Source organism: Hyperolius riggenbachi, chromosome 3, assembly GCF_040937935.1.
Source record: "Hyperolius riggenbachi isolate aHypRig1 chromosome 3, aHypRig1.pri, whole genome shotgun sequence".
In the NCBI taxonomy this organism is placed as follows: domain Eukaryota; kingdom Metazoa; phylum Chordata; class Amphibia; order Anura; family Hyperoliidae; genus Hyperolius; species Hyperolius riggenbachi.
Genome location: NC_090648.1, coordinates 310,920,764 through 310,934,699, shown reverse-complemented (window position 1 = coordinate 310,934,699; position 13,936 = coordinate 310,920,764). Strand labels below are relative to the sequence as shown.

The 13,936-nt window shown below is 45.5% G+C and overlaps 1 protein-coding gene across 2 annotated transcripts in view; it reads right to left on the bottom strand.

Annotated features, from left to right (window-relative positions):
• ZFC3H1 (zinc finger C3H1-type containing) overlaps positions 1-13,936 on the bottom strand; it is a 126,864-nt gene that overhangs the window by 40,933 nt on the left and 71,995 nt on the right. For both annotated transcript variants that reach the window (XM_068276678.1, XM_068276677.1), the window contains 4 exons: positions 12,669-12,778; positions 10,833-10,964; positions 10,608-10,729; positions 8,030-8,131 (listed from right to left, as the gene is read on the bottom strand). In XM_068276678.1, coding sequence (XP_068132779.1) covers positions 8,030-8,131; positions 10,608-10,729; positions 10,833-10,964; positions 12,669-12,778 — 466 coding nt within the window. The remainder of the gene's footprint in view (positions 1-8,029; positions 8,132-10,607; positions 10,730-10,832; positions 10,965-12,668; positions 12,779-13,936) is intronic.

Below are 13,936 nucleotides of genomic sequence, written 5' to 3'. Positions count from 1 at the left end.
TTTAAACACGTCCAGGGATGGAGCTGTCCTGATCTGTTGAGGTAAGGAGTTCCAAAACGTAGGGGCAGCATGACAGAAGGCTCTGGGACCAAAAGTTTCCAAGTGGACTCTGGGTATGACTAGATTATTAGAACCTGTTGATCTGAGAATGCGGGGATTGCTACGCAGCTGCAACATATCTTTCATGTATCCAGGGCCTAAATTATTCAGGGATTTAAATGTCAGTAGGCCGATCTTGAATAGGACCCTCCATTCTATAGGTAGCCAGTGAAGGGAGTGCAGGACTGGCATTATGTGGCAGTGACGGGGTTGGTTGGTTAGCAGTCTGGCAGCAGTATTCTGTATCAGCTGTAGTCGGTACAAGACCTTTTTTGGAAGGCCAGTGTAGAGAGCATTGCAGTAGTCCAGTCGGGATGTGATGAAGGCGTGGACTAAGGTTGGCAGATCTTCTGGGGGTATGAGGTGCTTGATTTTTGCAATGTTCTTCAGGTGAAAATAGGATGATTTCACCACAGCAGAGATTTGAGTTCTGAAGTTTAAATCCCAATCAATTAGAACTCCCAGGCTACGCACATGATCAGAGCTGCGCAGATCCGTGCCTCCTATTCCCAGTGGTGAAGACTGCAAGTTAAGTTGTTTTGTTATCATGCTCTGCCCTCCTATCAGAAGGACTTCAGTTTTGTCTGCATTTAGTTTCAGCCAGTTGTCATTCATCCATTGCTGTAGTTCACGTAAGCAGGCGTTTATAGTTAGAGTTGGGTCTGTCACACCAGGCTTGAAGGAAAGATATAGTTGAGTGTCGTCTGCATAGCAGTGGTATGTCAGGCCATGTTTTTGGATTAGTTTTCCCAGCGGTAACATGTAAATCGTGAAAAGCAGGGGAGAGAGGATTGAGCCCTGGGGCACCCCATACCTAAGTGATACAGGGGTGGACAGGAAGGGCCCCATAGACACTTTGTGGGTTCTGCCACTCAAGAAGGATTGGAACCACTGAAGAACTATGCCATCAATGCCGCAGTATTCCTGTAGCCTGTTTATCAAGATGTCATGGTCAACTGTATCAAAGGCTGCAGAAAGGTCTAGCAGTATGAGGATGGAGCACTCTCCTCTGTCTCTTGCCATGAGCAGGTGGTTGCATATTTGGATGAGGGCCGTTTCAGTGCTGTGGTGTTTCCTGAAGCCAGACTGGAATGGGTCATAACTGTTGTTTTGTAGGATTTTGGCTTCTAGCTGGAGGTAAACAGCTTTTTCAATTAGCTTGCCCAGAAAGGGAAGGTTAGAGACAGGTCTGTAGCTGGTCATTGCATCTGGGTCCAGGGAGGGTTTTTTGAGGAGAGGCCTGATGATTGCTTCCTTCAGTAAAGCAGGAAATATCCCTGATTTTAAGGAACAGTTAATTTTTAGGAATACCGGTACGAACAGGTCGGGGCAGTTCAACATGAACTGTGTTGGGCCAGGATCTAGGTCACAGGTAGTTAGGCGGACGTGAAGGAGGATGCTTGATGTGACTTCTTCATCAATTTCTTTGAAGTTTGACCAAGGTGTTACATTGTCTCTGCTAATGGTCTTCGGCGCTATATTAGGCTCAGATGCTGTAAGTTGGATGGCGGACCCTTATAGCGGAGACTTTGTCTGTGAAGAAATGGGCAAATTGGTCACAGAGGTCCTTTGAAGACTCGATGTTAAGTTTTTGACATGCCGGGTTGCAGAGTTTTTCCACTGTGCGGAACAGTTGGGCTGGTTTGTTAACTGCATTTGCAATCTCTTGTGATAGAAAGGATGATTTTTTTCCCGTGATTACCTTTTGGTAGCTCTTCAAGTGGAGGATTAAGGCATGTTTGTCTTCTGGGGACTGAGATTTGCGCCACAGTCTCTCAAGTTTTCGGCCTTGTCTTTTCAGCTCTTTTATAGCGTTATCAAATCACTGTGCATGATGGTGTGGAGTAAGATATTTGGTGCGCAGAGGAGCAATGGTCTCAAAGGTGGAGGACACACATTTGTTGTATTTAAACACCAGAGTATCAGGGTCCAAGCTGGAGTCAGTCAATTCATCAAAGCTAAGGTTATCTCGGATATGTTGAGGTGTTAGCCCTTTTAAGCGGCGATATTTTATTTGATTCTTGACCTGGTGTTTGACAGCTGGTATTGAGAGGGAGAAGTGGATAGTGTGATGGTCTGACCAGGCAACAGGATTAATTTCCACATTGGCTATTGACAGCCCAGTATGGAATATAAGGTCCAGAGTGTGGCCTTTCCTGTGAGTAGCAGAGCTGATTGATTGGAGGAAGCCCAGTTCATGTAAGGCACGAGGTAGCTCTATTCCAAGTTTTGAAGAGGAGTCATCCACCCATGTATTGAAATCTCCAAGAACAATCCATCTGGGGTGTTCCAGTGTTAGGTTGCATAGGAGGTCTACAAGTTCCTTAAGGAAGTCTGAGTGTTTTTCTGGTGGGCGGTAGATCAGCAATATGTTAATGTTTTTCTCAGCTGAAAGTTGCACCCCCAAGCATTCAAACGAGTTGGTAGGACCTACAGTAAGTGGTCTGATTTTCAAAGCTGATCTAAAGCAAAGTGCAACCCCTCCTCCCCTGCGTTCTTTCCTGTTGCAGTATATCACGGAATAGTTTGTTGGCACGGCAGCCTCCAGGGTGGGGCCAACTGGTTCAGAAAGCCAGGTTTCAGTCAGGCAGGCCAGATCAGAAGACTCTATTAGATCATGTATGATTGCTGTTTTGTTGTTTATCGATCTGACATTACAGAGGACAGCCTTGATGGGGCTACCCTGGGAGCTAGGGTCTGAGATTGATGACTCCAAGACAGAACAGTCTCCAGATGTGTGGCTGTCATCTCTGCTGGATTGTGCTGGAGCTATTAGGGTTGTTGGCTGGGTGTACTCTGCAGATTTTGTCACAGAGTTATTTTGGTTCTGCGGTGAAGAATATCTTTTCCCACGTCCTCTCGAGCCTCTCTTTGTCTTTCTGAAGATTCCAACAGACTTCAGTAGAATTATTGTGGATTTGTCAATTGGATAGATATTTCTTGGTTGGTATACAGCTAGAAGTCTCTCTGCTGAATATTGATGTTTACACATTAGGATGGACAAGAGACAGCTCAGGGCTCCTGCTGAGATAGGTCCTATTTAGAGTCAAGGTGTGAAGTTTGTCAGCTGTGGCTGGTATCCTGCAGAGATCAAAGGGCCTGTATAGACTGAATTGTCCTTACACAGAGATGTATGGATGGACAGCATGAATTTGAAAACACAGTTCTTTGTTTAGGAATTTGAAGATATAATGTATAATATATGTAGAAAAATATAGTCTATTGAGCATAGATGCTGTAGATAATCGATGAAAGTTACTCACAGGATGGGAGAGGGCAGGCACAAAGAGGCAGAAAGTCTTTAAGGTCTCAGGTCAATTCCAAGGAAGGTGTGCAGTGTTCAGCCGTGTGTGATACCAAGGAAGATCCGATCCAGCTTAAATCTTTGCCATCCCAAGTAATCCAGGTGTTCTGAAAGGTTATAGGTGTTGCTGGAGAAGTGCTACATTAGAATCCACTGAAATTTCGGTCCAGTCTTTTCATTAAGAGGTTGATGGGTAATTAGTGGGTGTTTAGAGGAGAGAAGAGATGTAAACACTGCACTTGGGAGGTGATCTGATGTCGGATCTGCGGGCGATCTATTGGTGTGGGTGGGTGATCAGATTTCCCGCAAGGGGCAGGTTAGGGGCTGATTGATGGGTGGCAGTGACAGGGGGTGATTGACGGGTGGCAGTGACAGGGGGTGATTGATAGGTGATTGACAGGTGATCAGTGGGTTATTACAGGGAATAACAGATGTAAATATTGCACTGGCGAATTGATAAAGGGGGGTCTGAGGGCAATCTGAGCGTGTGGGCGGGTGATTGGGTGCCCGCAAGGGGTAGATTAGGGTCTAATCTGATGGGTAACAGTGACAGGTGGTGATAGGGGGTGATTGATAGGTGATTGATGGGTAATTAGTGGGTGTTTAGAGGAGAGAAGAGCTGTAAACACTGCACTTGGGAGGTGATCTGATGTCGGATCTGCGGGCGATCTATTGGTGTGGGTGGGTGATCAGATTATTATTATTATTATTATTTATTGTATTTATAAAGCGCCAACATTTTACGCAGCGCTGCACAATAGATAAATGGGTTAACATACAGGTAGAACATACGGAAACTCACAACAAAACAAGATCATGCAAATGATTTGATAACAATACAGTATCATAGGTCAAAATAGAGACTGTTCGAGTCTACAAGAGGGGTGGTTGCGAGTAAGATTGCATAATCAAGCTGGATACGTTAGGGAGGAGGGCCCTGCCGGAGGCTTACAATCTAAAGGGTGGGGTGGAGACAATAGGTGCGTCTTTTGAGAGGGGGTCTAACAGAACATATTATGGTGCTGGTGTAGGGGGGTATGCGAGCGTGAAGAGGTGAGTCTTGAGAGCTTGTTTGAAGGAATTAAAGGTGGGGGCGAGTCTGATGGCTGGTGGGAGAGAGTTCCAGAGAGTAGGGGCGGCCCTGGTGAAGTCCTGCAATCGTGCGTGTGACTGAGTTATGCGTGGTGCGACTAGGCGCAGGTCATTGGAGGATCGGAGGGGGCGGGCTGGTATGTGCCTGTGGACCAGATCAGAGATGTAGGTTGGGCAGGTCTTGTGCACTGATTTGTAGGCAAAGCACAGGATTTTGAAATTGATCCTAAAGCTGATGGGGAGCCAGTGTAGTGCTTTACAGAGCGGAGTTGTAGAGGCGCTGCGGTGAGAAGAATGTATCAGTCTGGCTGCCGCATTCATTACCAATTTAAGTGGGTCAGTACGGTTGGAGGGGAGGCCAGATAAAAGAGAATTGCAGTAGTCTAGGCGGGAGATGACAAGGGCGTGGATAAGGAGTTTAGTGGTGTCAGGGGACAGGTAGGAGCGGATCTTGGAGATGTTGCGGAGGTGGAAGTTGCAGGATCTGGCAATACCTTGGATGTGGGCGGTAAAGGAAAGTTCAGAGTCCAGAGTAACACCTAGACAGCGGGCTTGGGAGGTAGGGTGGATTATAGTATTTTCAATAGTGACGTGCAGATCTGGGAGGGGTGCAGCTGTGCGGGGTGGGAATATTAGAAGCTCAGTCTTGTCCAAATTAAGCTTCAGGTACCTGGCAGCCATCCAGGAGGAAATGGATGTGAGGCAGGCAGAGACTTTGTCCATGGTAGAGGAGGAGAGGTCTGGGGTGTGGAGATATATCTGGGTGTCGTCGGCATACAGGTGGTAATTGAAGCCCATGGAGGAGATGATTTTGCCAATTGAGGCAGTATAGAGTGAGAACAGTAGGGGTCCTAGGACGGAACCTTGAGGAACACCAACTGAGAGGGGTGTAGGAGTGGATGAGGAGCCATTGAAAAATGTTGTAAAGGAGCGGTTGGAGAGGTAGGAGGAGATCCAGGCTAAGGCTATGTCCTGAATGCCCATTAGCTGCAGGGAGTGGAGGAGGAGGGAGTGGTCGACAGTGTCAAATGCCGAGGAGAGGTCCAGGAGGAGCAGGATGGAGTATTTACCTTCGGCTTTGGCAAGGGCGAGGTCATTTACCACTTTGGTGAGGGCGGTTTCTGTAGAATGGGCTGTGCGAAAACCAGATTGCAGGGGATCGAGAAGGGAGTTGGAGTTAAGGAAGTTGGTCAGGCGTTGGTGGGCCAGGCGTTCAAGAATTTTTGAGGCAAAAGGGATGAGAGAGATTGGGCGGTAGTTGGATGGCAGAGCAGGGTCAAGTGAAGATTTCTTTAGTAGGGGAAGCACAGTGGCCTGTTTGAATACGGAGGGGAAGATGCCGGTGGAGAAGGAGAGGTTGAACAGATGGGTGAGGACAGGGGCCAGATCAGAAAAATGTGGGCGCAGAGAATCAGATGGGACCGGATCTAGGGGGCAGGAAGTGGCAGGTGAAGTTGCCAGCAGCTGGTTGACTTCCTCCCCCATGACAGGATTGAAGGAGGTAAGGGAGGGGAAAGAGGAAGGAGTCGGATGTGGTGGGGAGGCGGGGGCGATAGAGTGGAGGAGAGAAATATCCTTCCGGATGGTTGTAATTTTGTTGATAAAGTAATTTGATAGGTCAGTGGCTGAGAGGGTGGAGGTTGGGGGGGGGGGAGGTGTGGGGTTAAGTAGGGCATTGAAGGTGGCAAAAGAACGACGTGGGTTGGAGGCTTGGGTAGCGATCAAGTGAGTGAAGTATATCTGTTTACTATCAGCGAGGGCAGCATGGTACATCTGCAACTTGGTCTTGTATCCCAGGAAATCATCATTGTTGCGGGATTTCCTCCATTTGCGTTCTGCAGCTCGTGTCTCATTTTGTAGTTTTCTTGTGAGGGCAGTGTGCCAAGGTTGGGGGTTGGGGCGACTGTTGGTACGAAAGGTCAGGGGAGCCGCATGGTCTAAGAATGCAGAGAGGTTACTGTTGTATTGAGCTGCCGCTTCGTTGGGGCAGGTTAGGCTGGGGAGGGAGGAGGAGAGAGAGTGGAGAGGTGTGGCTAGTAATTGTAAGATTGCCCGCAAGGGGCAGGTTAGGGGCTGATTGATGGGTGGCAGTGACAGGGGGTGATTGATGGGTGGCAGTGACAGGGGGTGATTGATAGGTGATTGACAGGTGATCAGTGGGTTATTACAGGGAATAACAGATGTAAATATTGCACTGGCGAATTGATAAAGGGGGGTCTGAGGGCAATCTGAGCGTGTGGGCGGGTGATTGGGTGCCCGCAAGGGGTAGATTAGGGTCTAATCTGATGGGTAACAGTGACAGGTGGAGATAGGGGGTGATTGATAGGTGATTGATGGGTAATTAGTGGGTGTTTAGAGGAGAGAATAGATGTAAACAATGGATTTGGGAGGTGATCTGATGTCGGATCTGCGGGCGATCTATTGGTGTGGGTGGGTGATCAGATTGCCCGCAAGGGGCAGGTTCGGGGCTGATTGATGGGTAGCAGTGACAGGGGGTGATTGACGGGTGATTGACAGGTGATCAGGGGGGATAGATGCATTCAGTACACGGGGGTGGGGGGGTCTGGGGAGAATCTGAGGGGTGGGGGGTGATCAGGAGGGGGCAGTGGGCAGGGGGATAAAAAAAATAGCGTTGACAGATAGTGACAGGGAGTGATTGATGGGTGATTAGGGGGGTGACTGGGTGCAAACAGTGGTCTGGGGGGTGGGCAGGGGGGGGGGTCTGAGGGGTGCTGTGGGCGATCAGGGGGCAGGGGGGGGGGGGGGAAATCAGTGTGCTTGGGTGCAGACTAGGGTGGCTGCAGCCTGCCCTGGTAGTCCCTCGGACACTGGGACCACCAGGGCAGGAGGCAGCCAGTATAATAGGCTTTGTATACATTACAAAGCCTATTATACAATGTAAATGCGGCGATCCGGGTGCTAGTAACCCGCCGGCGCTTCCGAACGGCCGGCGGGTTACTACGAGCGGTGGGCGGAGCCAGTCCCCGGCGGCTGATTGCGTCACGAATGACGCGATCGCCGCATAGCCACTCCCGCAGCCGCCCCCGCCGATGGGCGTATTGCGGTCGTTTGGGCCCAGTCTTTGCCGCCGCCCATCGGCTGGGGGCGGTCGGCAAGTGGTTAATTATACGGATGAATTCCAAATGAAACCAATTCGGAATTCATCCGGAGCTCATTCCTGGTGCCGATTCAGAATACAAATGAAGCATGTGAAGAATGAAAAAAAAAAATATTCTCCACTGCGGAAGCAGCATGTTAGGCTTTTCATTTCAGAGATACAGGATGCTGATGATTCTGTAAAATCTGAAAGCTGCCTAATTCACTTCCCAGTCCTGGTTATTGGTCTTACTGGAAGATTAGTTTCTTCCCTAACAGGAGGTCCCAAGCTCCATTTCAGCAACCTTAATCTATGAAAATACTTAACTGTACGTGAATGGACTAGAGATTGTATATTTATATTGAGCTCATTGTCTACTGAAATATGTGTTTCCCATAAAAAAGTTACACGGTGATAAATGTCAGAGGAAAACTCACTGTGGTTTAGGCTTTCATTGACGTGACTAACAAGCAGAACGGACATCAGATCCATTGACATTCGATCCCGATTAACACCAAACAGCTTGTCAACGTATTTTTCTGCAAGTTGCAAAATGAATAAGAAAATAAAAAGGTATGTTTCAGTTAATCAATAGACACAACACACATATAGAAACCAGCAATTCGCAAGAACATTTAAAATAAAAAATATCAGGAAGGGACACTAGTATAGAGCCTGCACATCTATCCAACATTAAGTGTGCTTCATACAAATGTCATAGGATGTCCAATTTAGTATTTTGATGCACTGTCACTAGAAAAAAACAACCTGTGCCCATTCAAGTTCAGTTACTCTTTAAACAGTTCTGGACTGCGCGGATTGAAATGTACGCCCTGTATGTGTCCAGTTATTCCTGCAAGGGTGTAGATTTAAGTAAGCCATGTTGCACGGTCTCGCCGTTTATGTCGCTGCACCTGCTCGCTCTGTCACGCTGAAAGCAGAGCATCTTGGTCAGTAGAAGATTTAATTGGCTCCTGACCTCATGATTACGGTGAGTCAATCACAGTAATCACATGTCTAAACAGAGATAGGACGGTTCTAGTCCTTTAAGGGCCAGAACAGTCCGGTGCTAAATTGGTTAAGCTATGTATCCCTGTGTATGATCACAAAGAGGCTGTTGTATTTCATTTTTGCATAAACTGCATTAAAGAGACTCCGTAAAAAAAATTGCATCCTGTTTTTTATTATCCTACAAGTTCCAAAAGCTATTCTAATGTGTTCTGGCTTACTGCAGCACTTTGTACTATCACAGTCTCTGTAATAAATCAACTTATCTCTCTCTTGTCAGACTTGTCAGGCCTGTGTCTGGAAGGCTGCCAAGTTCTTCAGTGTTGTGGTTCTGCTATGAATTCCCCTTTCCAGGACCCTATATGCACACTGCCTGTGTGTTATTTAGGATTAGAGCAGCTTCTCTCTTCTCTCTTATCTTTTACAAACTGGATAAATCGTCCTCTGAGCTGGCTGGGCTTTCACATAGTGAGGAATTACAGACAAGGGCAAAGCTGTTTGCAGGAAGGAACGAGCAGCCTGAAACTTCAGTGCATGAGAGAATCAGGGGGAAAGAAACACACAAATGATTTCTTGAGATTCAAAAGGAAGGGTGTATACAGCCTGCTTGTGTATGGATGTATTTTCAATGTATGGACATACTGTACATCAACCTACTTCCTGTTTTGCGGCCATTTTGTTTGTTTATAAACAAACTTTTAAAACTGTTTTTAACCACTTTTAACCACTTCTCTACCACAGGTTTTTTCCCCTTCAAAAGCTCTTCCCATTCATTCGGTAATAACTTTATCACTAATTATAACACTGAAATGATCTATACATTATTTTTTACGGGAAAAACTAGGCTTTCTTTGGGCAGTACTTTATGCTAAGAATTATATTATTTTATACTGATTTGACAGGGAAGAAGAAGAAAAAAATGAAAAAAATCACCATTTCTCAGCTTTCAGCCATTGTAGTTTAAAAATAAATTGTGCTATTGTAGATAAAATAGACACATTTTATTTGCCAATTTGTCCCGGTTTTTACAATGTTTAACTTGTGTCCCTAGTACAAAGTATGGCGATAATATTTTATTTTGGGTGTGGGGTGAAGGAGTTTCAAAAATAATGAAAATGTGCTTAATGTTCCTATGGTAAATGAATAATGGTGTATTTGGAAGTAGTTTTACTTTTTGGCCACAAGATGGTGCTATACATACTCAGTTTTCTAAAAATAGACAGCAGAACCAAATATTTATATGTGTTTATAGGTGTTTGTAAATAAGGACGTAGAAAAGCGTGGCAGAAGTTGCTAAGTGGTTAATGCGGCAAGGAGCAGCGAAATTGTGACAGAGGGGAATAGGAGATGTCCCCTAACGCACTGGTATGTTTATTTTTGTGTGATTTTAACAATACAGATTCTCTTTAATTCAAATGTGCCTTATAGGATGAGCATGCCTGACCTTGCTGTATCTGAATGTGGATGGATAAACAGCGGAGAACAATAGACTCGGGGCTAGGCAAACATCTCCAACTGGAGAGAATCCCCAGGGTCTGAAATCAAAAGCCTTCTACAACACTAGCCTTGAAGACATCACATGTACCGGTTAATCTGGCATGTTAACGATGGCTGCCCATGTAGACTTTTGCCATGGAGGCAGGATCTCACCAGATATACATCCAAAGGCTCTCAGCATTGGAGGAGGCCAACAAGGATGAATCAGACATGCGTGTGATATTAGAGCAGATAGAATGCATCCCCTTCCGTTGCCATAGCTAGCATTTAATATGCCATAAACTGAATATACTTTTTATTTGTTAACAAACCTACTCTTTCTATTGTCATCAAGCTATTGGTCATCAATAACTAAGTAGCATAAGCCAGAGTACATTCTACAGGGGTGCCATCACTGCTTAGGGCAAGAAGACCTTAATCACAGTTCCGATTACCATAATTCATGAATGAAGCCCCAGCTTCACCATTATAATAACTGGTAACATAAAAAAAAAACATTGCTGACTTTACCGGTGGCAGCTACAATTTCTTCATCTGTACTTTTCTCTGAGCATCCAATAAGATCCAAGTTGTAAGACAAGATATCTTGAAACAGTTGTTTGCGACTCAGAGTGCAATCACGCATGTGCTGCCTAAAACAGAAATCAACCTATTGGTAGTATATCAAATAACTTTAAAGCTCATCAATTTCTGTTCACCATTAAGATGTGGTCGATATTTAGACTATTAACTCACCACTGACAGTCGTCGTCATTGCACGTGCCATTTAGGTCAAAGCGACAAAAAAAGGTCTTGGGCTCAATCATGTTGCTATGGGACACAGAACTCAAAAGCAGCTTTTCTTTTGTGCGGAAATATGGACTAAACCTGCAAAATCAACAAATCTGTGAAAATTGTGTGCAATTATAAAAAAAAAAAAATTGCCCACAAGTACCTGGAATAATGATTAAACATATCTGTGTACCTGATGAGCATTGTCTGCCTTTGGTGCTCTCTATACAACTTTCAACAATGTGCATCTCCAAACAAAATTAAAAAAAATAACTAATAGGGAAATACATACTCCTGCTCCCAGTATGGTTACTGCTGGTACCTCCATACCTTCCAATAGCACCTTCAACATCTTCACAGTGCCATCAACCAGCAGAGTAAAGAAGATACGCAGGAACTAGTGAAAGCCTCAGTGGGCAGGTATGAGTTTTTCTCCCTATAAGAACATTTTGTATCCATACCCAAAGTTTCACTTTAACGAGAACCTGAACTGAAAATAAAAAGTCAAAATAACCATACACAGGTCATACTTACCTCCTGTGTAGTCTACTCAATCACTTTCTCCTCTCCTGCGTCCCATTTGTCCACTGTGATCACTGGAATTCTCCGTCCTCCATTTTAATAATGGCCATTACCCCCTAACAGCTTCCTGGTCAGCACACTGTTAAACTGTAATATCACCCACTTGAGCCATAGGGAAACATGGACATTACCTTGCACATTCAGTTGTAACTGACAGCTGCTGATATATAACTGACATCAATTGATATATTTCAGTTCTGACAAAATATTGTCAGAACTGGAAGGGATCACTGTAAGAAGAAAATGGTGAGCTTCTGAGAGGAACTGACAGGGAGGTTAGTATGTAATATTCATTTGCAGCTACATCATGGGTTTATTTTAAACAATTTTACTCACTTCAGGTTCCCTTTTACAAAAAGTCTGGGTGCAGCTTCTAATCCAAGAGCTCCACAGGTGTAAATAAATGGCTGTAAAGGTGTGTACACACGCCATATTTCCACAAACGACGGGTCCACCAGACCCTCCCCGCTGGGCGGACGGTCTGCCGGCAGTAGCACATGTGTACGCGCTGTCGGCAGACTGATAAGGCTGTTTCTGAACGATCCGCTGAGCCTTATCAGTCTACCGACAGCGCATACACACGTGCTACTGTTGGCAGAATGTCCCCCCAGCGGGATGGTCTGGCGGACCAGTCGTTTGCGGAAATATGGCATGTGTACGCGCCTTTAAGATTATCGAAGGATTACCACAGGAGTCGGTGCGACTTTACTCAAGCAGCTTTCTCTTTCAAAAGAGTTTGTTTTCATGTTTCTCAAGTCGCTTTCTATTTTCTTAATAAATAGAGTGCACAAATGAAATCAAAACTATGTAATTGAAAGTCACGTCTATTCAAACGTCCATTTTATTAAATTCAAAGCCAAAAGATTTTAGCTGTTCCATTTTTTATGTACCTGGGCCATTCTGAAAGCATTTTTAGCAATCAAATGCATAGCAAAGCCATTAATCATTTACTTGTGTTCCCCAATCACTCTGCCGATGTAAAATGTTCAGTTCAGCTAAAATCTTTATCGCATCTCTGGACTTTAAAAGCATGGTAAAAGAATGCCACCTTGTGCCTGATAATGGTCTAGCAGTTTTTCAGTACATTAGGGTCCTTGCACAAGGCATCCATTGCATTCCATCGCAACGGACAATATAATCACGTCACGCTACAATTATATTTCAATGGTATGGTATGCATCATTACATGCTTTCATATGTACATAGAGATTTCCTTACCTGTAGGATTTAAAAGCCAGGAGTGGGCTACGATATGGGCCAAAAGGGAGTGGTTTAGCATCTGTAGGTTTGGTATGAATAGTAACCAAATCCATATCAACAGGAATCACCTAGAAAATAAAATGTTCTATTAAAAAATTTATAAATATGGATGGCTTCACCCACTGCATCACTCTAAAACTGATGCTGCCCCGTCACTGCTTGATCCCATGTTGGAAGACAGGAATCTATTTCAGGTCACCAAGCTAGCCTATACATTTATCATACTGCTCTCGATTTCATTCTTCACTGCTCAGCCTGTCTCATCAGCCCTGATAAAATCCCCGACTGAGCATTCAATCTGGCTTTGCTCAGGAATCATTATAGCTGAGTCATTATAGCAGAGCCAGAAGGGGGCAGGCTTGGGCTTGAAAAGACATCAGAGAAGACACTCAGCTATAATGATTCCTGAGCAAAGCCAGATTGAATGCTCAGTCAGGGATTTTATCAGGGCTGTTAACAAGCATACTGAACAGTGAAGAATGAAACAGAGCAGGGTAGGCGTTTTCTCTAATGTTCCCACTGATATATTTGGTAAAAAACATGAGGGTGCTTCGTCTCTGATTCACTTTAAACATAAAACATTTTACGTTTATGAACCACATACACAATACAAAAGTCACTTTGTAACAAAATAAAATATCTTTCAACTTCAGTCTGCTGCTCCTATCACTAGCTTTTTTTGTAAATTGCTGGAAACAATGACAGCAATTTATGGCTTGGTTTTAAAGGGAAGGTTCAGGGAGGGAGGTAAAAAAATAAAAATCAATATCCACTTACCTGGGGCTTCCTCCAGCCCGTGGCAGGCAGGAGGTGCCCTCGCCGCCGCTCTGCAGGCTCCCGGTGGCCGACCCGGCCAGGCCGGCTGCCAGGTCGGGCTCTGCTGCGCTCCAAGGCCTGGCACTTCTGCTTCCCACGCGGGTGTGCTGACGTCATCGGACGTCCGCCGGGCTGTACTGCGCAGGCGCAGAACTGGAGCGCAGCAGAGCCCGACCTGGCAGCCGGCCTGGCCAGGTCGGGTCGGCCACCGGGAGCCTGCGGAGCGGCGGCGAGGGCACCTCCTGCCTGCCACGGGCTGGAGGAAGCCCCAGGTAAGTGGATATTGATTTTTATTGTTTTACCTCTCTCCCTGAACCTTCCCTTTAAAGAACCCTGGAATTCTCTTCCATGTGTTTCATTGGTTGAAAAGTCTGAACATTAAGAGGGAGTGACATTTTTTGCACCTCTTA